At 39.3% G+C, this 17,077-nt stretch overlaps 2 protein-coding genes across 3 annotated transcripts in view; one reads left to right on the top strand and one right to left on the bottom strand.

Annotated features, from left to right (window-relative positions):
- Window positions 1-2,767, top strand: part of LOC139940573 (ATP-dependent RNA helicase DHX58-like) — a 20,636-nt gene extending 17,869 nt beyond the window's left edge. Inside the window, exon 15 of one of the 2 annotated variants that reach the window (XM_071936893.1) lies at window positions 147-2,767. In XM_071936893.1, coding sequence (XP_071792994.1) covers window positions 147-689 — 543 coding nt within the window. In that variant the 3' untranslated portion in view covers window positions 690-2,767. The remainder of the gene's footprint in view (window positions 1-146) is intronic. The other variant, XM_071936894.1, reaches the window with a different exon arrangement.
- On the bottom strand, window positions 2,011-17,077 carry LOC139940572 (uncharacterized). The gene is made up of 5 exons (XM_071936892.1): window positions 16,895-17,077; window positions 15,710-15,845; window positions 13,690-13,945; window positions 12,540-12,730; window positions 2,011-10,055 (listed from the first exon to the last, which is right to left on the bottom strand). The coding sequence occupies exons 2-5, from the start codon at window positions 15,833-15,835 to the stop codon at window positions 7,503-7,505; spliced, it is 3,126 nt and encodes a 1,041-aa protein (XP_071792993.1). The 5' UTR covers window positions 15,836-15,845; window positions 16,895-17,077; the 3' UTR covers window positions 2,011-7,502.

The raw sequence follows: 17,077 nt of genomic DNA, 5'->3' as shown, positions 1-17,077 counted from the left end.
ACTCTCAAGTGCAAAAATCACATTATTTTTTGTACCGGTATTCAGTTGTTTTTTATTTTTATTTTTACAATTCATTATTTTTTTCAAACCTTGTACAAGTGTGCCTATGACCACTAATGATGTGCACATCCTTTTCAAACCAACAGATTGCAAATTTCCAGAAGGTGAGCCGTCAATTACGGTTGCACAAACAGAGAGTCAAGAACATGATGACCCAGAACAAACAGCTCGTGTCAGTTCAGCTCGTCTGCCGTAAATGCAAGAAGGAGGTGTGCACCCTGGACGACATACGCTGCATCGAAAACGCCCATCACATCGTTCTGAGTACCTCGTTCCCGGAGAGGTGCCGTCTCATCGACCATCCCAAACCAGTCAAGAAGGTCGATTTCGAGAAGTTGAAGAAAGTCATGTGCGGCGATGCCAAGTGTCCACAGGAATGGGGGATACAAATGAAGTATAAGGGTTGCAAGGCCTTTGCTCTAACTCCGGTCAACTTCATATTTCGTGCGAGTGACGGGAGACAGAGGGTCTTCAGCAAGTGGAGGGAGATGCCGTATAAGGTCACTCAATGGACCATAGAGATGTTGGAGGAGCTAGGGGAGATGGAAGGACAGGATAATCTTGAAGAGTCGAGCGATGATGAGGATGATGATGTGGATCAAGAGGAAAGTAACTCTCCGTCGTCTTAGACAGAGGGTCTTCAGCAAGTGGAAGGAGATGCCGTATAAGGTCACTCAATGGACCATAGAGATGTTGGAGGAGCTAGGGGAGATGGATGGAGGGACAAGATAATCTTGAAGAGTCGAGTGATGATGAGGATGATGATTTGGATCAAGAGGAAAGTAACTATATCAAAATCAAAGCGCAAATTTTAAGAAAACTTCAGAAAAATTAAAACACCTCACAGTTAGAGGTCTTGTGGTGTAGCCTCAAACAAAAGGATACCTGAACCTGCCAGTCTCCTGAATATGATTAAAGTAAGCTAGCCGAAACGTTGAGACCAATTCAGAACACATTATGCAGTAGTAGTTAATAATAATCCACTTAAAGCTATAGTAGTAGTTGCGGTCGATTTACTACCTCCTGCCTAGTTAGTAGTTAAAGGGCATAACAGTTCTTTTCAGAACTGAGAAGTCTCCTTAGTTTAGAAAAATATACCACGTGGTAGTAGAATATAAAGCAAGACCGTTCTCTAAGCAACAACACATGGTGATACCGCAAACTAAATATACATTGATACCTCACCATGCAATGCATCAAATCCCATAATACCTGAACTTTCTTATATTTTACACCAATCCTTTCCCCTTTGGCACTATATGTCTGCAACAGGTCTGGGTGATTTTATAGTTGCTAAGGGATGAAAGCATATTTGGGAATACTTTGCATGTGAGTTTAAAACAAAAAATGTAATTTTGATTGTGAAACATCGACAGGATTTACCTTTCTCAAGTTTTCTGGAGTCGCATTGTAGTGACAAAAATATTGTAAAATTACAACGAGAATGCACAATTTATTTGCTGTTGAAAGTACCCCGATGTGGTAAAAAGTATGGTCAATAGTTCATTTTGTTTTTGTATGTCACATTGGACCCTTTCGGTAAACTTTCGGTAAACAGTATTGTCCAAGGCCAACACTTCGTGTATCACAACTTCTATATCAAATAACAAACCTGTGAAAATTTGGGCTTAATCGGTCATCAGAGTCGGGAGAAAATAACGGGAAAACCCACCCTTGTATCCGCGCGTTTCGCCGTGTCATGACATGTGTTTAAAATAAATCCGTAATTCTCGTTAACGAGAATTGATATTGTTTTACTGTTTTCTCAAAAAGTAAAGCATTTCATGGAATAATATTTCAAGAGAAGTATTTCACCACTACCTTCTGTAAACCCTGTAAGTTATTTGTAAATCTGTGAACTTTTTTTTTCTTTTCCTGTACCGAAAGGGTCCAATGGCTTTAAGACTGCAGTGGCATCGTAGAAAAAATAACTATACAACAAAATATACCTTTGGTTTTTGAAACTGTTCAACTGATTTAATCCAATGTGAATGTAGATATTATACAATTAGACTAGCCTGTGTTCAGAAGTTTGTATTTTTTTTTGAGCTGTTGCCTTAAATCTGGAGCGAATATATCCCTGCAGAGAAAAATGAACCAAAATTGAAATATACAATCTCAGATTTTAAATCCCTTTATTTGAAGGCAGTGGACACTAATTGGTAATTACTCAAAATATATTTTAGCATAAAAACTGATGTAATGGAGAGCTGTTGATAGTATAAAACATTGTGAGAAACGGCTCCCTCGGAAGTAACGTAGTTTTCGAGAAAGAACTAATTTTCCACGAATTTGATTGTGAGACCTCAGATTTAGAACTTGAGGTCTCGAAAATCAAGCATCTGAAAGCACACGACTTCAAGCACACGACTTCGTGTTACAGGAGTGTTTTTTCTTTCATTATTATCTAGCAACTTCGACGACCAATTGAGCTCAAATTTGACAGGTTTGTTATTTAATGCATATGTTAAGATACACCAAGTGAGAAGACTGGTCTTTGATATATACCAATAGTGTCCAGTGTCTTTAAACCCACTTTCCTTAAAGGATTTGGGTACTTTTTCAAAATGTCCATAGATTTACATTAAACTTACAGGGTTTGAAGATAATGATACTGGAAAGCTTTTCTTCAAATATTACTTACTGAGGTGCTGTAGTTTTTGAGAAATGAGTAAAACAATGCCATGAAAATACGTTTGTAAATGATTAAAATAATTTTTGTCTCATGAGACGAAATTATTTTCATGACATTGTATTACTCATTTCCTAAAAACTACAGCACCCCAGCACGTAATATTTTCAGGGAAGCTTTCTACTATCATTATCTTCAAACTGTGTAAGTTTAGTGTAAATCTGTTGACATTGTGTTTTTTGTCCTACAAAGTTACATAGACCCTTTAAGGGAACGATTTTAAAATTATTATACATTATAAACAGCTGTACAATGCCTCTTACGAAGTTAGTTTTTATAAATATACCTCATGTTTTGAGAACTGTTTAATCAGATTAATCCAATGCGAATTTAGAATAATACAATTAAACTAGCCTGTAAAAAAAGTCATTCATTTTGAAAGCTGAATATATTAAAATATCTATATAAAAATTACTTGGTAAGAAGCCTGGCAGCTGTTGATACCAAAACATCTATTCAATCAATACGATATTTTCTGCTAAAATGTTTGATTCAAACTGCCTCTAGCTACCGGGCAATCTCGGTAGTCTAGATGGTTAGACACTGCTCTAGAAATGCAAGGGTCGTTGGTTCGAATCCCACCCAAGTAATATGTGATATTTTGTTCACAGAGCTTTGGACATGTTGGAAATGACTCGGTATACAGTGCTTACACACATCGGTGCATATGGGTAAAACCAAAATTAAAGATGTGTATTAAAGTACTGTATACACTCAATACTTTCCCCAAGTTCCGTGGACAAAAATTCCACAGGCAAACCACTTGGGTGGGATTAAAACCAAGACCTTTGCATTGCTAGAGCAGACGTCTTACACTAGACCACTAGGCTATAGACAGTTCGAACCGGATGGCACCACAACAAGTTTGCTTTTCCCCTTCTGTCACTATTGACTAACTGCCACTTACCCTCTAAATTTAAAAAATATTTTTTTTTTTAAACATTTCTTTTTGTTTAAATACATCCATCTGTCAATCAAAATTATCTGTTTTTTGAAAGAGGCACAAATTACTGGATCAGTATTTACAGTATATATTGCTGTTGTCAGAAACACACAGAAATAATTTATGCATTTTAAATGCGTGAAATAAATTAATGGACGCTGTGTCAGAAAGCTTGAGGCCCATATATGAGAGAAATGTAAATTTCTACTGGAACAATTCAAGTGACAACACGAAGATTGCATGAGGCATGCTGGCAATAGACCCATCCCATGAAATATGTGTACATTGCGCATGCGTACTAACACTACTGATTGTGAGCATTGGAGAAAGTTGCGCCTGTTTGTATCAGGCTAAAAGACCTTTTCGCACATACCCACTGCGCAAGTGCTAACTGTTGAATGAGGTGCCTGCTGGTCTAGCTAGGGATCAAAACTTGATCGCTAGCTAGACCAGCATGCACCTCATTCCAAGCCTAGTAAGCGCGTAACAGGTATTTTCAAAAAGGTCAATGGTGGCATGTTGCATCTTATCTAATAATGGTGTTTGGCAACCAATAGTGTCTGTAGGCATGCGCGAATGTAATTAGCATATTTCATGGGAAAGGTTCATTTGCTTCCCTTAAATATTTAGGCCTGTATTTACAAACAAGTACAACTGGTTACCAGTAAATAATACAAACATATCTAAAGGCAGTGGAAACTATTGGTAAATTACTCCAAAATAATTATTAGCGTAATGAGTAATGGGGAGAGGTTGATAGTATAAAACTTTGTGAGAAACGGCTCCCTCTGAAGTAACATAGTTTTTGAGAAAGAAGTAATTTTCCACAATTTTGATTTTGAGAAGGTCTCAAAGCACAAAACTTCATGTGACAAGGGTGTTTTTTCTTTCATTATGATCTCTCAACTTTGACGATCAATTGACCTCAAATTATCACAAGTTTGTTATTTTATGCATATGTTGAGATACACCAAGTGAGAATACTGGTCTTTGACAATTACCAATAGTGTCCAGTGTCTTTAAAGACTAGCCTCACCGTTGGTGCATCTATATGCATACAATAACAAAACTTTAAAACGTTTTATGCTAATAAATATTTTGAGTAATTACCGATAGTTTCCACCGTCTTTAAGCTTTTAAAAATTATACCTTTTAAAAATTATACCTTTAAGATGCTATGTCAGATTTTTGGCCCCAAACATTAAAAAATAGATATTTTTGAGTGAATGGTATTTCAAAGAGTATCACCCGCTCTAACAAAAACAAGTTTAACTTTTACTTTTAATGGTCAGGAACCATGACAAAAATTTAAAACATTTCTTATAAAACACATAAGAATTGGTCACAAAATATATTGTCGGGATCCCGACAAAAACTAATTTTGAGCACTTTATTTCACTGCTACTAATAATTGGCGGACTTTTTCGAGCAATGGCTCAAATGTAGGCTTGCAACTTTCTCGACCCCCATCAAAATACCTATTGAATTTTAAATCAAAATTTTTGGGTCAAATCGGCCAAAAATCTGACATAGCATCTTTAATGGTTAAATCTGTACTTAAAGGCAACGTATTGGTTTTTTGAACAGTCAATAATAACCGAATTTATATATAATAACCGAATTCATGTTTTATAACACAAAATAAACATATATTGTGCCTAGATGACTAGGTTCCTAGAAGGTGCTGTTGCTATGGGTGTAGTGCACTGGTTGCTATGGCTAATAATAATAATAATAATAATAATAATAATAATAATAATAGTATCGTAGTCTTATATGGCGCACGTATCTACCAAACAAGGTACTCAAGGCGCTGAGTATATACAAACTTTCAGAAAGTTAGGTTATTACAGTGATGAATTTTGAGACCCAATTATTTAGCACCTTATAAGGGTTTACAAGGTGCTACGGCGCATACAGCAGCCACAGCCAGGAACACCGGGGCGAACCCCTTCTCTTTTCGAAAAGTGCACTGGGTTCTTTTACATGCGTTACACAACACATGGGACCAACGGCTTTACGTCCCATCCGATATAGTACTTGGCATGCTGTTGCTTTCAAAACCATTAAAAATGCATAATTTTGTAAGGGGAGTTGTAATACAGTAATAACATTTAAAATGTTGAACAAGAACGAATGCTTAGTTAACAATATAATTATTACAGTTTGATCAGTGGTATAATGTAAATTTTATGTATGCTTATATTATACTGTAGCATTGCAGTAAATCTAAATAAATCATATTTAATAAATCTAGAAGAATAAAATTATCTTAATATTTCATGTCAACGGTCTTTCAATAATGTGCAAGTCTAGCAGGGCCCAATTTCATGCCTCTGCTTACCGCCGAATTCTGCGCTTACGATCACGATTCCCCGCTTACGTGCAAGCGCCGAATTGCGCTAGCCTTGTAAGCGTAGAATGCCTAGTAAAGTGGAGTACGCACGCCCAGAAGCCCAAATTCGCAGCTAACCTGTGAAATACGCTTGGCGTAAGCACAGAATTCCCTGCTACCGTCAGCGCCGATTCCGTGCTTACGGTAAGCAGAGCCATGAAATTGGGCCCAGGTTGTTAGCATCGAGCCTGTGTCCAAGTTAAAATGACTTTCCGTCCAGCTATGACAATTAAACGGACATGTTGCCTTGAATGGTCGAGTTGGTCCATGTTTGAAACAGTTTGTTATGAAATCGATATGGTTAGGAAGATGTTTTAAAAGTAGTATATAATGATCCACACAAACATGCCTCGAAATTGCGTGGTTTTCCTTTTACTTTTGCTAACTAATACGGTCGCTCATTTTATGGAGTCAAAAACTTTACTCCATAGAATAGCGTACCATGTTAGTTCACGACGTTTAAGGAAAACCATGCAATTTCGGGACATGTTTGTGTGGATTTTTATATTCTACTTTTAAAACATCTTTCTAAACATTCTATAACAAACGGTTTCAAATGCTTTTCATAGACCAACTCATAGACCAAGGCAGTGTGTCCTTTTAAAGACGGGCTCCAAGGTCAAATTGCCAATGTTCAAGAAATCCCTTAAAACTTATCTGTATCAAAAGTAATAACGTTGAAGTATTGTTCCGTTGGTTTGCTCTCTTTATAGTGCTTTGATCTTTAAGGCGCTATATAAATGCTCTGTTGTCTGTATGTATGTATGGATGTATGTATGTATGTATGTATTTATGGTGTGCTAAAAAATAATGCTGATTGGCTCCTAAAAGCGAGTGCTTTAAAAACTTCAAAATATTGCACAGATGCAGGCATCATAAATATTTGTGGTCTTTCCACAAAAGAAAACGGCACACTTATTGTAAAGAGAAGGGGTTCCTGGTTTGATTGGCTGCATATTGCGCCACATCACCTTGTAAACCATTGAGTACATGGTGCTATGTAAAGGAATAGGTCTCATACTTCAATACAAAACTCTGCATATATTGCTGAAAAAAATACTGAGCACTGATTGGTCGATCCGTAGCAACAAGAGTGTGATATAAACATATATTGCATGGCCCATATCACACCCTGTGTCTTGAGTGCTTAACGGCGCGCCAATTTTACTTGAAGATAAATACATTATCACACACACGCTCGTGGAATACGAAAAAAATATAGCGGGTCTGGGTCTCATATCCAACTTGGTCTTCGGCCTTGTTGGATATGGGACGGCCTCATTGGATATGGGACGCAGAAGCGCTATATTTTTCTGTATTCCACTCGTGCTTGTGTGATAACTTATAATTTAAGAACTGCGTATTACTATTGTTACTATTACTATTATTATTATAAACGGATATTTTTTCTGTCAATTATTGTACGGTGCAAAGTCTCCATTTTGAACAGAAGACACAAATGACAGTAAAGCAGGACCTGCTCGGAGGAATGAACCTAAAACAGATGTCCCCTGGGGTTCCTCAATTTCTGGGGGTACAGGGTCAGCATTTTCCTGGGGTTCCAGAATGCTTTCCTGGAGCTCCTGACCAGGGTTGTCTTCACTCATTGACTGCGTTTGATTCCCTGTAACATCCTCCTCATGCTGGGGTGAAGTTAGGGTTGAGTTGGTACTAATGCCGTCAGAGGGTAGGTGCTGTTTCGCTTTATGAGGGTCATCCTGGATTCCACTTGCTGGTTGCTTAGCGTCAAGCTGTTGTAATTTCCCTTCTGCTTCCTGGGTCGATGCTGTTTGGGATTCGCGCAGCATTCTACCAGGAGTGATTGCCACCATTAAGGAGTCTTTGCTAAAAGTCGCATCAACTGACGGTGTTCCCCAGCCACCAGGTACATCTGCAGGCACATGTGCCGGCTGTGTGACTGGAGTGCCATTTTCCTGGGGTTCCAGAATGCTTTCCTGGAGCTCCTGACCAGGGTTGTCTTCACTCATTGACTGCGTTTGATTCCCTGTAACATCCTCCTCATGCTGGGGTGAAGTTAGGGTTGAGTTGGTACTAATGCCGTCAGAGGGTAGGTGCTGCTTCGCTTTATGAGGGTCATCCTGGATTCCACTTGCTGGTTGCTTAGCGTCAAGCTGTTGTAATTTCCCTTCTGCTTCCTGAGTCGATGCTGTTTGGGATTCGCGCAGCATTCTACCAGGAGTGATTGCCACCATTAAGGAGTCTTTGCTAAAAGTCGCATCAACTGACGGTGTTCCCCAGCCACCAGGTACATCTGCAGGCACATGTGCCGGCTGTGTGACTGGAGTGCCATTTTCCTGGGGTTCCAGAATGCTTTCCTGGAGCTCCTGACCAGGGTTGTCTTCACTCATTGACTGCGTTTGATTCCCTGTAACATCCTCCTCATGCTGGGGTGAAGTTAGGGTTGAGTTGGTACTAATGCCGTCAGAGGGTAGGTGCTGCTTCGCTTTATGAGGGTCATCCTGGATTCCACTTGCTGGTTGCTTAGCGTCAAGCTGTTGTAATTTCCCTTCTGCTTCCTGGGCCGATGCTGTTTGGGATTCGCGCAGCATTCTACCAGGAGTGATTGCTACCATTAAGGAGTCTTTGCTAAAAGTCGCATCAACTGACGGTGTTCCCCAGCCACCAGGTACATCTGTAGGCATATGTGCCGGCTGTGTGACTGGGGTGCCTTTCATCGACTTCTGCACTCTGTCAGATTTTGGCACGAACGTTGCATTGTGAGGACTCTCTGATCCCCTCGTATCGGGTATAGATATGACTTCGTGAGTTGATGAAGCTGTGAAGTCGGGTGTGGCTGAAGGAGAAGGTGTGGCAGATAAAGCAGATCTTGCTGGAGAGGGTGTGACATCTAAAGTTGATCTTGCTGGAGAGGGTGCGGCAGGTGATATTGTTGTGGCTGAAGCAGAGGGCGTGGCTAGACCCATGAGTGCGGATGAAGATGAGGGTGTATCTTTGCCTGTGGTATTTTGTGTAGCTTTTGTACCGGGTGTATTCATGGCCGTACTTTGAGAATCAGCCAGGTTTTCAAGGCTTTTGCTGTCATCTACATCACTAGGAAAGCTTGCAGCAGAAATTTGAAGTGATCCTATTGTTTTGTCCAATGAATCAGGGTTCTTCAGGGATCCATAGAAATCATTTGGACCAGTTATCGTATCCATGTCACTATAAAGGCTTGAAGTTGTGCTAGCTCGTGAAGTTTGCGACAATAATGTTTTCCCCGTGCAGTTCTCATCGACAGGATCCGAGAATCTTTGATCGGCTGCTTGGCCACCCCTGTCCAAGTTGTAATTAATACTCGCATTGTTACTGGCAACCATCTTTGTTCCATTGGTCATCGTCATTTTGCTGCTCTGTTGATCCGACTCCCTCAAATTGTCCTCGACATATTGTTGATTATTCTGCGGTTTTGGTTCGAGGGCGCTTTCCTTTTGATCGGTGGAGATATTTTGCTTCATGGCGTGGGGATTTCTGTTGACGTTATTCATGATGCTACCGCCTTCGCTTGTGGTACTTTTACTCTCTGGCGCTATGTCTTGATCCGATGTGTCAGTTTTGCTTCTGGTCATGGACTTGGTCTCATCTCTATTGGTGATGGGCTCGTCGGCACAAGTAGTAGCGCCAGGGGCTTCAGAGCAACCACTGCTTTGCCCGGTTCCAACTTGGTCTTTGACCAGGCGTTCCTTATTCACTTCCTTTGCCTCCACTTGACCACTGCTGCCAGTGTTGGTGATGTCCGATCCCGAATTCCCAGCATTCCTCTTGTCGCCATCAGAAATGGTTTCCCCCGCCCGATTGGCTTCTGAAGAGCTGTCTCTTGGTTTGTCATTACGCTTTCTTGGTTGTTTTTTAATTTCAACTTTTGCTTCCTCACTGTCATCCAAAGCGCGATCTAACTTCGGGAGATTCACTACAGATGGCACTGGTGGGGATTTTGGTCGAGGAATCTGTAGAAACAAATTAAAGAGCAGAGATTAAATGTTAAAGAGTTGCTGACCGAGATATAATAACTCTATAAGGATAGGCCTAACAATTAGTACAGCAAACATTTTCTTTTCTTACAAGTGTCAGCCCAAGATGCTAACAGTTGATGGAATTTTCTTAATCTTAATCCCCTGCAAAATACATTTTTTTCAATCCGGTAAAATTTGCTCTTTTTTCCATAACTTTAATTGTTGTTGGGTTAAATATTATAATAATAATATTTCAAAACGATTGTGTACAAGCAAAACACAAACAATTCTCTTATTTTGTAATTTATACAGTTTAGATATTGATTGTGTTTACTTTAATTTGGCCAGTGGATGTCAAGTTTCTATGTTTTTTAACATGGACAATAAATAAATCTAATCTAATCTAATAAATTTGAACTTTTAAAGCCATTGGACCCTTTCGGTAAACAGGATTGTCGAAGGCCCACACTTCGTGTATCACAACTTCTATATCAAATAACAAACCTGTGAAAATTTGGGCTTAATCGGTCATCAGAGTCAGGAGAAAATAACGGGAAAACCCACCCTTGTATCCGCGCGTTTCGCAGTGTCATAACATGTGTTTAAAATAAATCCGTAATTCTCGTTAACGAGAATTGATATTGTTTTACTGTTTTCTCAAAAAGTAAAGCATTTCATGGAATAATATTTCAAGAGAAGTATTTCACCACTACCTTCTGTAAACCCTGTAAGTTATTTGTAAATCTGTTACCTTTTTTTTTTTTTCTGTACCGAAAGGGTCCAAGCTGAAAACACAATCAATGTATCGTATAATTAAGTTCAAGAAAGCCATTTGCGGGTTAGATTTGAATTATGTCTGGTACACAGACTTGTTTAGTCACACCTGACTGCTTAAACTTGAATTCCTCAGACTAGAAACGGTTGCTGACACATGGTTCGAGGCATGCTTTTGCATAGTTACGTAACAGACGGCAAAAACACCCATACAATTTTTTTGGAATGTGCACGGCACAATGATGATACCAGGGTTTGCCTAAGCTTGGGCAATATCATGATATTATCGAATATCGCGATGTTAATTTGGAAACGATTTCGATATCGTATCGATTTGGTTTTAATCGAAATATCGATATATCGCGATATTGATTAAATATCGCAATATCACGATGTATTTCCTAGCTGAGACATCTTGCACCCCATAGGTTTGGAGTAAAACCAAAAGAATAGGTCATTAGAACACCTCTCTTATGCTATGACTGTCTCTTCTACAACTTTCACTTGAAGTTTGAAGACTGATGATGTCAAAATTTAATTAATCGCGATTATATCGAATATTGCAATATATTGTCGGCGATATATCGTGAATAAAATAAATCGATATCGCCCAAGCTTAGGTTTGCCCATCGGGAGGTTGCGATACAAACACTTTTCTAGAACCGAGTGAGTGATAGTGACAAAGCAACACTGTTGTTTGTTTGGGGTATTCCAAATTGAGTCTGGTTCCATTGTGACTGATCGAGTCTTTGTACCAGACATTATTTACAATCTACCTCTATTTGAACAGTTTTATGGAACACTGGCTTCGCACAAGAACGAAAACAAAAATGCATATTTAAAGGCACTGAACATCTTTGATACATGTAATTGTAAAAAAAAAAACAGTCTTCTCACTTGGTGTATCTCAACTTATGCATAAAATAAAAAACCTGTGAACATTTTGACTCAATTGGTTCTTGAAGTTGCAAGAGAACAATGAAAAAAACAAAACACCCATGTTGCACAAATTTGTGAAATTTCAGATGCCTAATCAACACTTCAGGCCTGACGCCTTTACCTCTTTCTCAAAAAACATGTTACTTCAGCTCTCCATTGCTCGTTACAAAGTAATTTTTTAAGCTAACAATTATTTTGAGTAGTTACCAATAGTGTCCAGTACCTTTAATATCAGAATGATTGAATACGAACAGGATTTACAGTCTATTACACAAATAGTTGCAATATAATAAAGGAATAAGCATTTACACTTATTAAAATGCAACCATAAAAGACGGTGGACACTATTGGTATTTGTCAAAGACCAGTCTCCTCACTTGATGTATCTCAACATATGCATAAAATAACAAACCTGTGGAAATTTGAGCTAAATCGGTCATCGCAGCTGCGAGATAATGAAAGAAAAAAATGCCCTTGTCACATGAAGTTGTGTGCTTTTCAGATGTTTGATTTCGAGACCTCAAATTCTAAACTTGGGGTCTCGCAATCAAATTTATACAGAGAGAGCCGTTTCTCACAATGTTTTATACCATCAACCTCTCCCCATTACTCGTTACCAAGTAAGGTTTTATGCTGATAAATATTTTGAGTAATTACCAATAGTGTCCACTGCCTTTAAAAATCAAAATTGCAGGGAAATATGGGTGAAGCAGATACTATACATAACCATTTGAAAATTGAGAAAGACGAACAACAAGATTTTACCTGATCAAAGCCCTCGAAGTGAAACCCCAGCACATCCTGAAGTTGTTGATAAACATCTACCCTTCCTAAGGCTTGGAGTGCTTTCAGCAGTGAATTAAGAGTTGCCTCTTCCCCAAAACCCCATTCCAACAGGGGTGCCTCGGTCGGACGCTTCTTCAACTTCAAACGCTCAACAATGTCAATGTTGTAACCTGTTCACCACAAGGCGAAGGAAATTAACAAAAATACAACTTTGGTATTTTATTGTTAATCAATAATATCTTCAAAACTTACCGTCAGTGTTAAAAAAATAATGTTAAATCATTAAAGTCACCTGGAAGTGGTATTTTTCAAAATAAAGCTTGTGTCACTAATAAATGTGTTTTGATGAGTGGAATGTGAATAAACATTTAACTAAGCTTTTAAAAAATTAGTTCTCATGTTATTTACAAATTTAAGACTCACGACTTGGACGTACATGTACTTTGTACGTGTGTTTACTATACGCCTTGCAGGCAAAGTCTGCCTCGATTGACGTCACAAAAGGGGTAGGCGGAGTCAGCCCCCAAACAACTTTATATATCTTTTAATCATATAAATCGTGACAAACAATTACTAAAAAAAATGTTTTTCATGTTCATAAGCATATACTCTTATGTTTGAAAGAAAAAAAATTCTATTTCCAGGTGACTTTAAAATAACAGCTGAACAACATTTCAGATAACAATCCTTCACATTAACCATCTCTGCCCTCACACGTACCAGCTTTTCCCCTGGGTAAAGAGAAGCATAGTAATCTATAAGCTATAATCTTTAGTTATTACTCAAAATAAATTGAGCACTGGAGAGCGCTTGATAGTATAAAACATTGTGCGAAATTGCTCCCTCTGAAGTAATAGTTTTGAAAAAGTGGTAGTTTCTCATTCAAATATTGAAAGAATGAACAGGAATGAAGCCTTTTTTAGGCTTCTGAAAGCACACAAATTAAGTGCAACAGGTTTTTCTTTCATTAGTCTAACTTCGATGACTAGACAAGTCCAAATTTTCACAGATTTGTTATCTTAATGCATTATTGGGATACACCAAGTAAGAATACTGGTCTTCGTCAATTACCAAAGGTGTCTAACCTAGTGCCCTTTAATGTGCACATTTCATGGTAGGGGTTTATTACCTTTATCAACAGTTTGTCTGTCGTTTCTAGGGTTGAAGCTGGGGTCGGGTTGAGGACCATTCTGTTGGACACCAGGACGTTGGACACAACGGTCCACCTTAGGGTCATCCAGCAGATCAGCTAATTTGTTTTGACCAATTTCTCTTAAAGCTGGAATGAGCTGTTCGAACCAGTCATCATTTTTATATATAACCATGGTGAGTTTATAAGCTGCACTTGTGGCCCCAAGTCTGTCTTCCTTACGTTCAATTCTCTCCTATATTCGAAAAAAACAATCAGAGGAAACAAATGTTAGCACTATTTAACCCTTGGTGCGTTACACTGCCAGTTAGCAATTGGCTTATTAAGCATTTTTTTAATCACTCTGCCCATGAATTTAGTAAAATCCAAATTTCCTGACTCCCAAGAGAATCTGCAAGAGAAACATGATTTAAAGTTTGAGTGGCAGATGCAAGGTTGTTTACCTGCTGGAGTTTTTACAACATGGACTGGCCCTCTGTCACAAGGGAATTCCCCATCTCATGCACAAACAAGCCTGTGTAGTATTAATAATGGGTGCGTTCGATTAGCTTCCCTGGGTCGACCCCGCAGTGCTCACTCGGGTGAGCACTGACAACAGCTAATCGAACGATCACCCTCTCGTGTTGACAGCATGCACCTCAGGTCACCCCCAAGTGACCAACTCCACAAGCAGGGCACTGGGGGCTGACCCGGGTGAGCCCCGTCAAGGAATGTACCGGGGCAGACCAGGTCGACCCAGCGAAGCTAAACCAACGCACCCACTGCTTTGTCAAGGCCTTCGTGGCTCGGACAGCTTCGTAGAGCCGCAGTCCCAAGCGACTGCAACGAGAGACCACACACGCGAGTGGCTAGACCACGAGGGCATTTTCCAACTTGTTTTACGGTTTTGTTGTTGACTTATTCATAGAGTATGAAACTTGCATAAATGTATGCTGACCCGCTGACCCCCGTCACTTCTGATTGGTTTGGACTTTTGAAACCGCAAACAAGTTGGAAAAGGGCCTCGTGGCTTCGCCACTTGCGTGTGTGGTCTTATGTTGCAGTGGCTTGGAACAAAGCCACGAAGGCCTCAACAAAAGGCTACAGCTGACCCAGTGTAAAAATTCATGGGTTCGACTCTAGAATGGTGAAATACAGTCTCTAGACCATCTGGAAGACTCCTGGATTGCTATCAGTTAGTTTATTCTTCGGTTTTGGACACTATTGGTAATTGTCAAAGACTAGCCTTCACAGTTGGTTTATCTCAACATATGCATAAAATAACAAACCTGTGAAAATTTGAGCTCAATCGGCCGTCGAAGTTGCGAGATAATAATGAAAGAAAAAACACCCTTGTCACTATAAATTGTGTGCTTTCAGATGCTTGATTTCGTGACCTCAAATTCTAAATCTGAGGTCTCGAAATCAAATTCATGGAAAATTACTTCTTTCTCGAAAACGACGTTACTTCAGAGGGAGCCGATTCTCACAATGTTTTATACTATCAACCTCTCCCCATTACTTGTTACCAATAAAGGTTTTTATGCTAATAATTATTTTGAGTAAATACCAATAGTGTCCACTGCCTTTAAGACTATATGAAATTAGCATAGAAAACCATATCGCGTAAAGTGATGTTTACGTGAGCAAGATTGCTGTTCACTGAACAGCGAACTTCACCAATTCAGTGCTCTAGTCACTATAGCTCTATTGTTATCACACGTACAAACTATACTTTACTTAGATTTCCTTTAATAACAAGATTAATAGCCCTCAAAAGGTCATCACCAGAATAATCCTGGATGCACCATTTTGGTGGTCAATGCCACTATGCGTTATCAGTGAATTGCGCATTTTAGGCGATGACGCATTTACACGTAAACCTATTGACCACCAAAATGGTGGCACAGTCGCCGCGTGGGATGTGCATGCAAGGGGTCAATGTGAGAGTGTCTCTAGCAAACATTGCACAAAAGTTGATTTTTTTCTCTACAATTAGGGATCTCTTGATTGAAATTACCTTGGTTTCATCTGTAAGGCAGGTAAGATGAGGCAAAAGCTGGGAGGGAATCACTCTTTTTTTAAACTTAACTGCATTACCTCTTAGTCGCTTTTTCCGTGCCTCGTTTAGGTCGTCTTGTCCCATGACGACAGTGCTGCACATATACAGAAAATCAGATGAAAACAAGTTTATGGAAAATATGACCCATAGCATCTTTGGAAAAAGTTAGAAAAAATGGTATGGTAGGCCTACTTCACAGTGTGTTCACTACCACTGGGTCGTTGTCTTGGTGCCCTTTGACATGTTTGCATTGCTTACACAGGCCCAAAATATCATTTATGAGAGGGCAAGGCTTAGATCAAACTTGCTCACAACACTTCCAAAAGGGCTAAATAATCCAGTCAAGCTTATAACTGCCGAGTGCTGATTTAAAAATGACTAGACTAGATAGGCGCTGTTAATGCATAGGGCGTGTGCTAATAAATACCATTGAATGGCTTTGAAAACGTTTCTATAGCGTTACAGAGAGGCCCACAATTAATGTTAGACCCCTAGACCCAGTGCAGTAACTGGGGCGCTGTATTCCTTTTTCGAAGTTACGACAGATAATGTCGCCAGAAAAAGGAATACAGCGCCCCAGTTACTGGGTCTATTACCCCATACAATTAATTAAGAAGGGCTTACGAGGGAGCAATTAATTATGCTTTTACAGAACTTTGGATGAACAGCCCTTCTTGGACAAGGGCCAGGGGGATGTTGTTGCAAATGATATTTTTGGCTAATTTTCCACACCCATCTGGAAATAAAGTGTAGGCCTATCATGTTTAATAAGTAATAATTTAACTATCTATGAAGCGATAAACGTAACCCTGCTCCCGACGGCGGAGCCGGAGGGATGAGCTATCCCTATCCCTATTATGCACAGCAAACAGCTAGTCAACAGATTTGCTCCATTTTTAGGATAACTTTCCGTATGGCGCCGCCACTTTTTCACTCATTTTTACATCTCATTGAGGTAAATAAGGATACTAAATTACTATATTATTTCATATCCAATGAAAAAGTGGTGGCGCCATACGGAAAATTTTCCCTTTATTTTTCAGGCCTATTTTTTATGTCTAATTCTAAGGAATCCGGCGAGGAGGGTTCGAAAACAGAAACAACAATAAATTGGACCACTGATTATTTTCTGCACATACTTACATTTCTAAAACACTCCTGGAACGGCTGAAAATCACATCAAAAACTTTCACTTCAGGAAAAGCTCTACTGCATATGGTGTTCCATAGACTAGTGGACAGCCTCCGTCGTTGTTGTTGTGAGTTGAGCCGTCGGAGTTGTGAGTTGGTTCAAAAAAAGTTAAATTTGGTCGAAGGACCGAGTTGA

Source organism: Asterias amurensis, chromosome 8, assembly GCF_032118995.1.
Source record: "Asterias amurensis chromosome 8, ASM3211899v1".
Taxonomy (NCBI): Eukaryota; Metazoa; Echinodermata; class Asteroidea; order Forcipulatida; family Asteriidae; genus Asterias; species Asterias amurensis.
The sequence above is the reverse complement of the archived record's forward strand: the minus strand, read 5'-3'. Positions and strand labels throughout refer to the sequence as shown.

Excerpts from the sequence above, each read along its gene's own strand:
- LOC139940572 (XM_071936892.1), bottom strand. The coding sequence starts at position 15,835 with ATGGGACAAGACGACCTAAACGAGGCACGGAAAAAGCGACTAAGAGGT. Across the intron at positions 12,731-13,689 it reads CAGACAAACTGTTGATAAAG|GTTACAACATTGACATTGTT; the intron begins GTAATAAACCCC and ends TGTGGTGAACAG. Across the intron at positions 10,056-12,539 it reads ACTTCGAGGGCTTTGATCAG|ATTCCTCGACCAAAATCCCC; the intron begins GTAAAATCTTGT and ends TTGTTTCTACAG.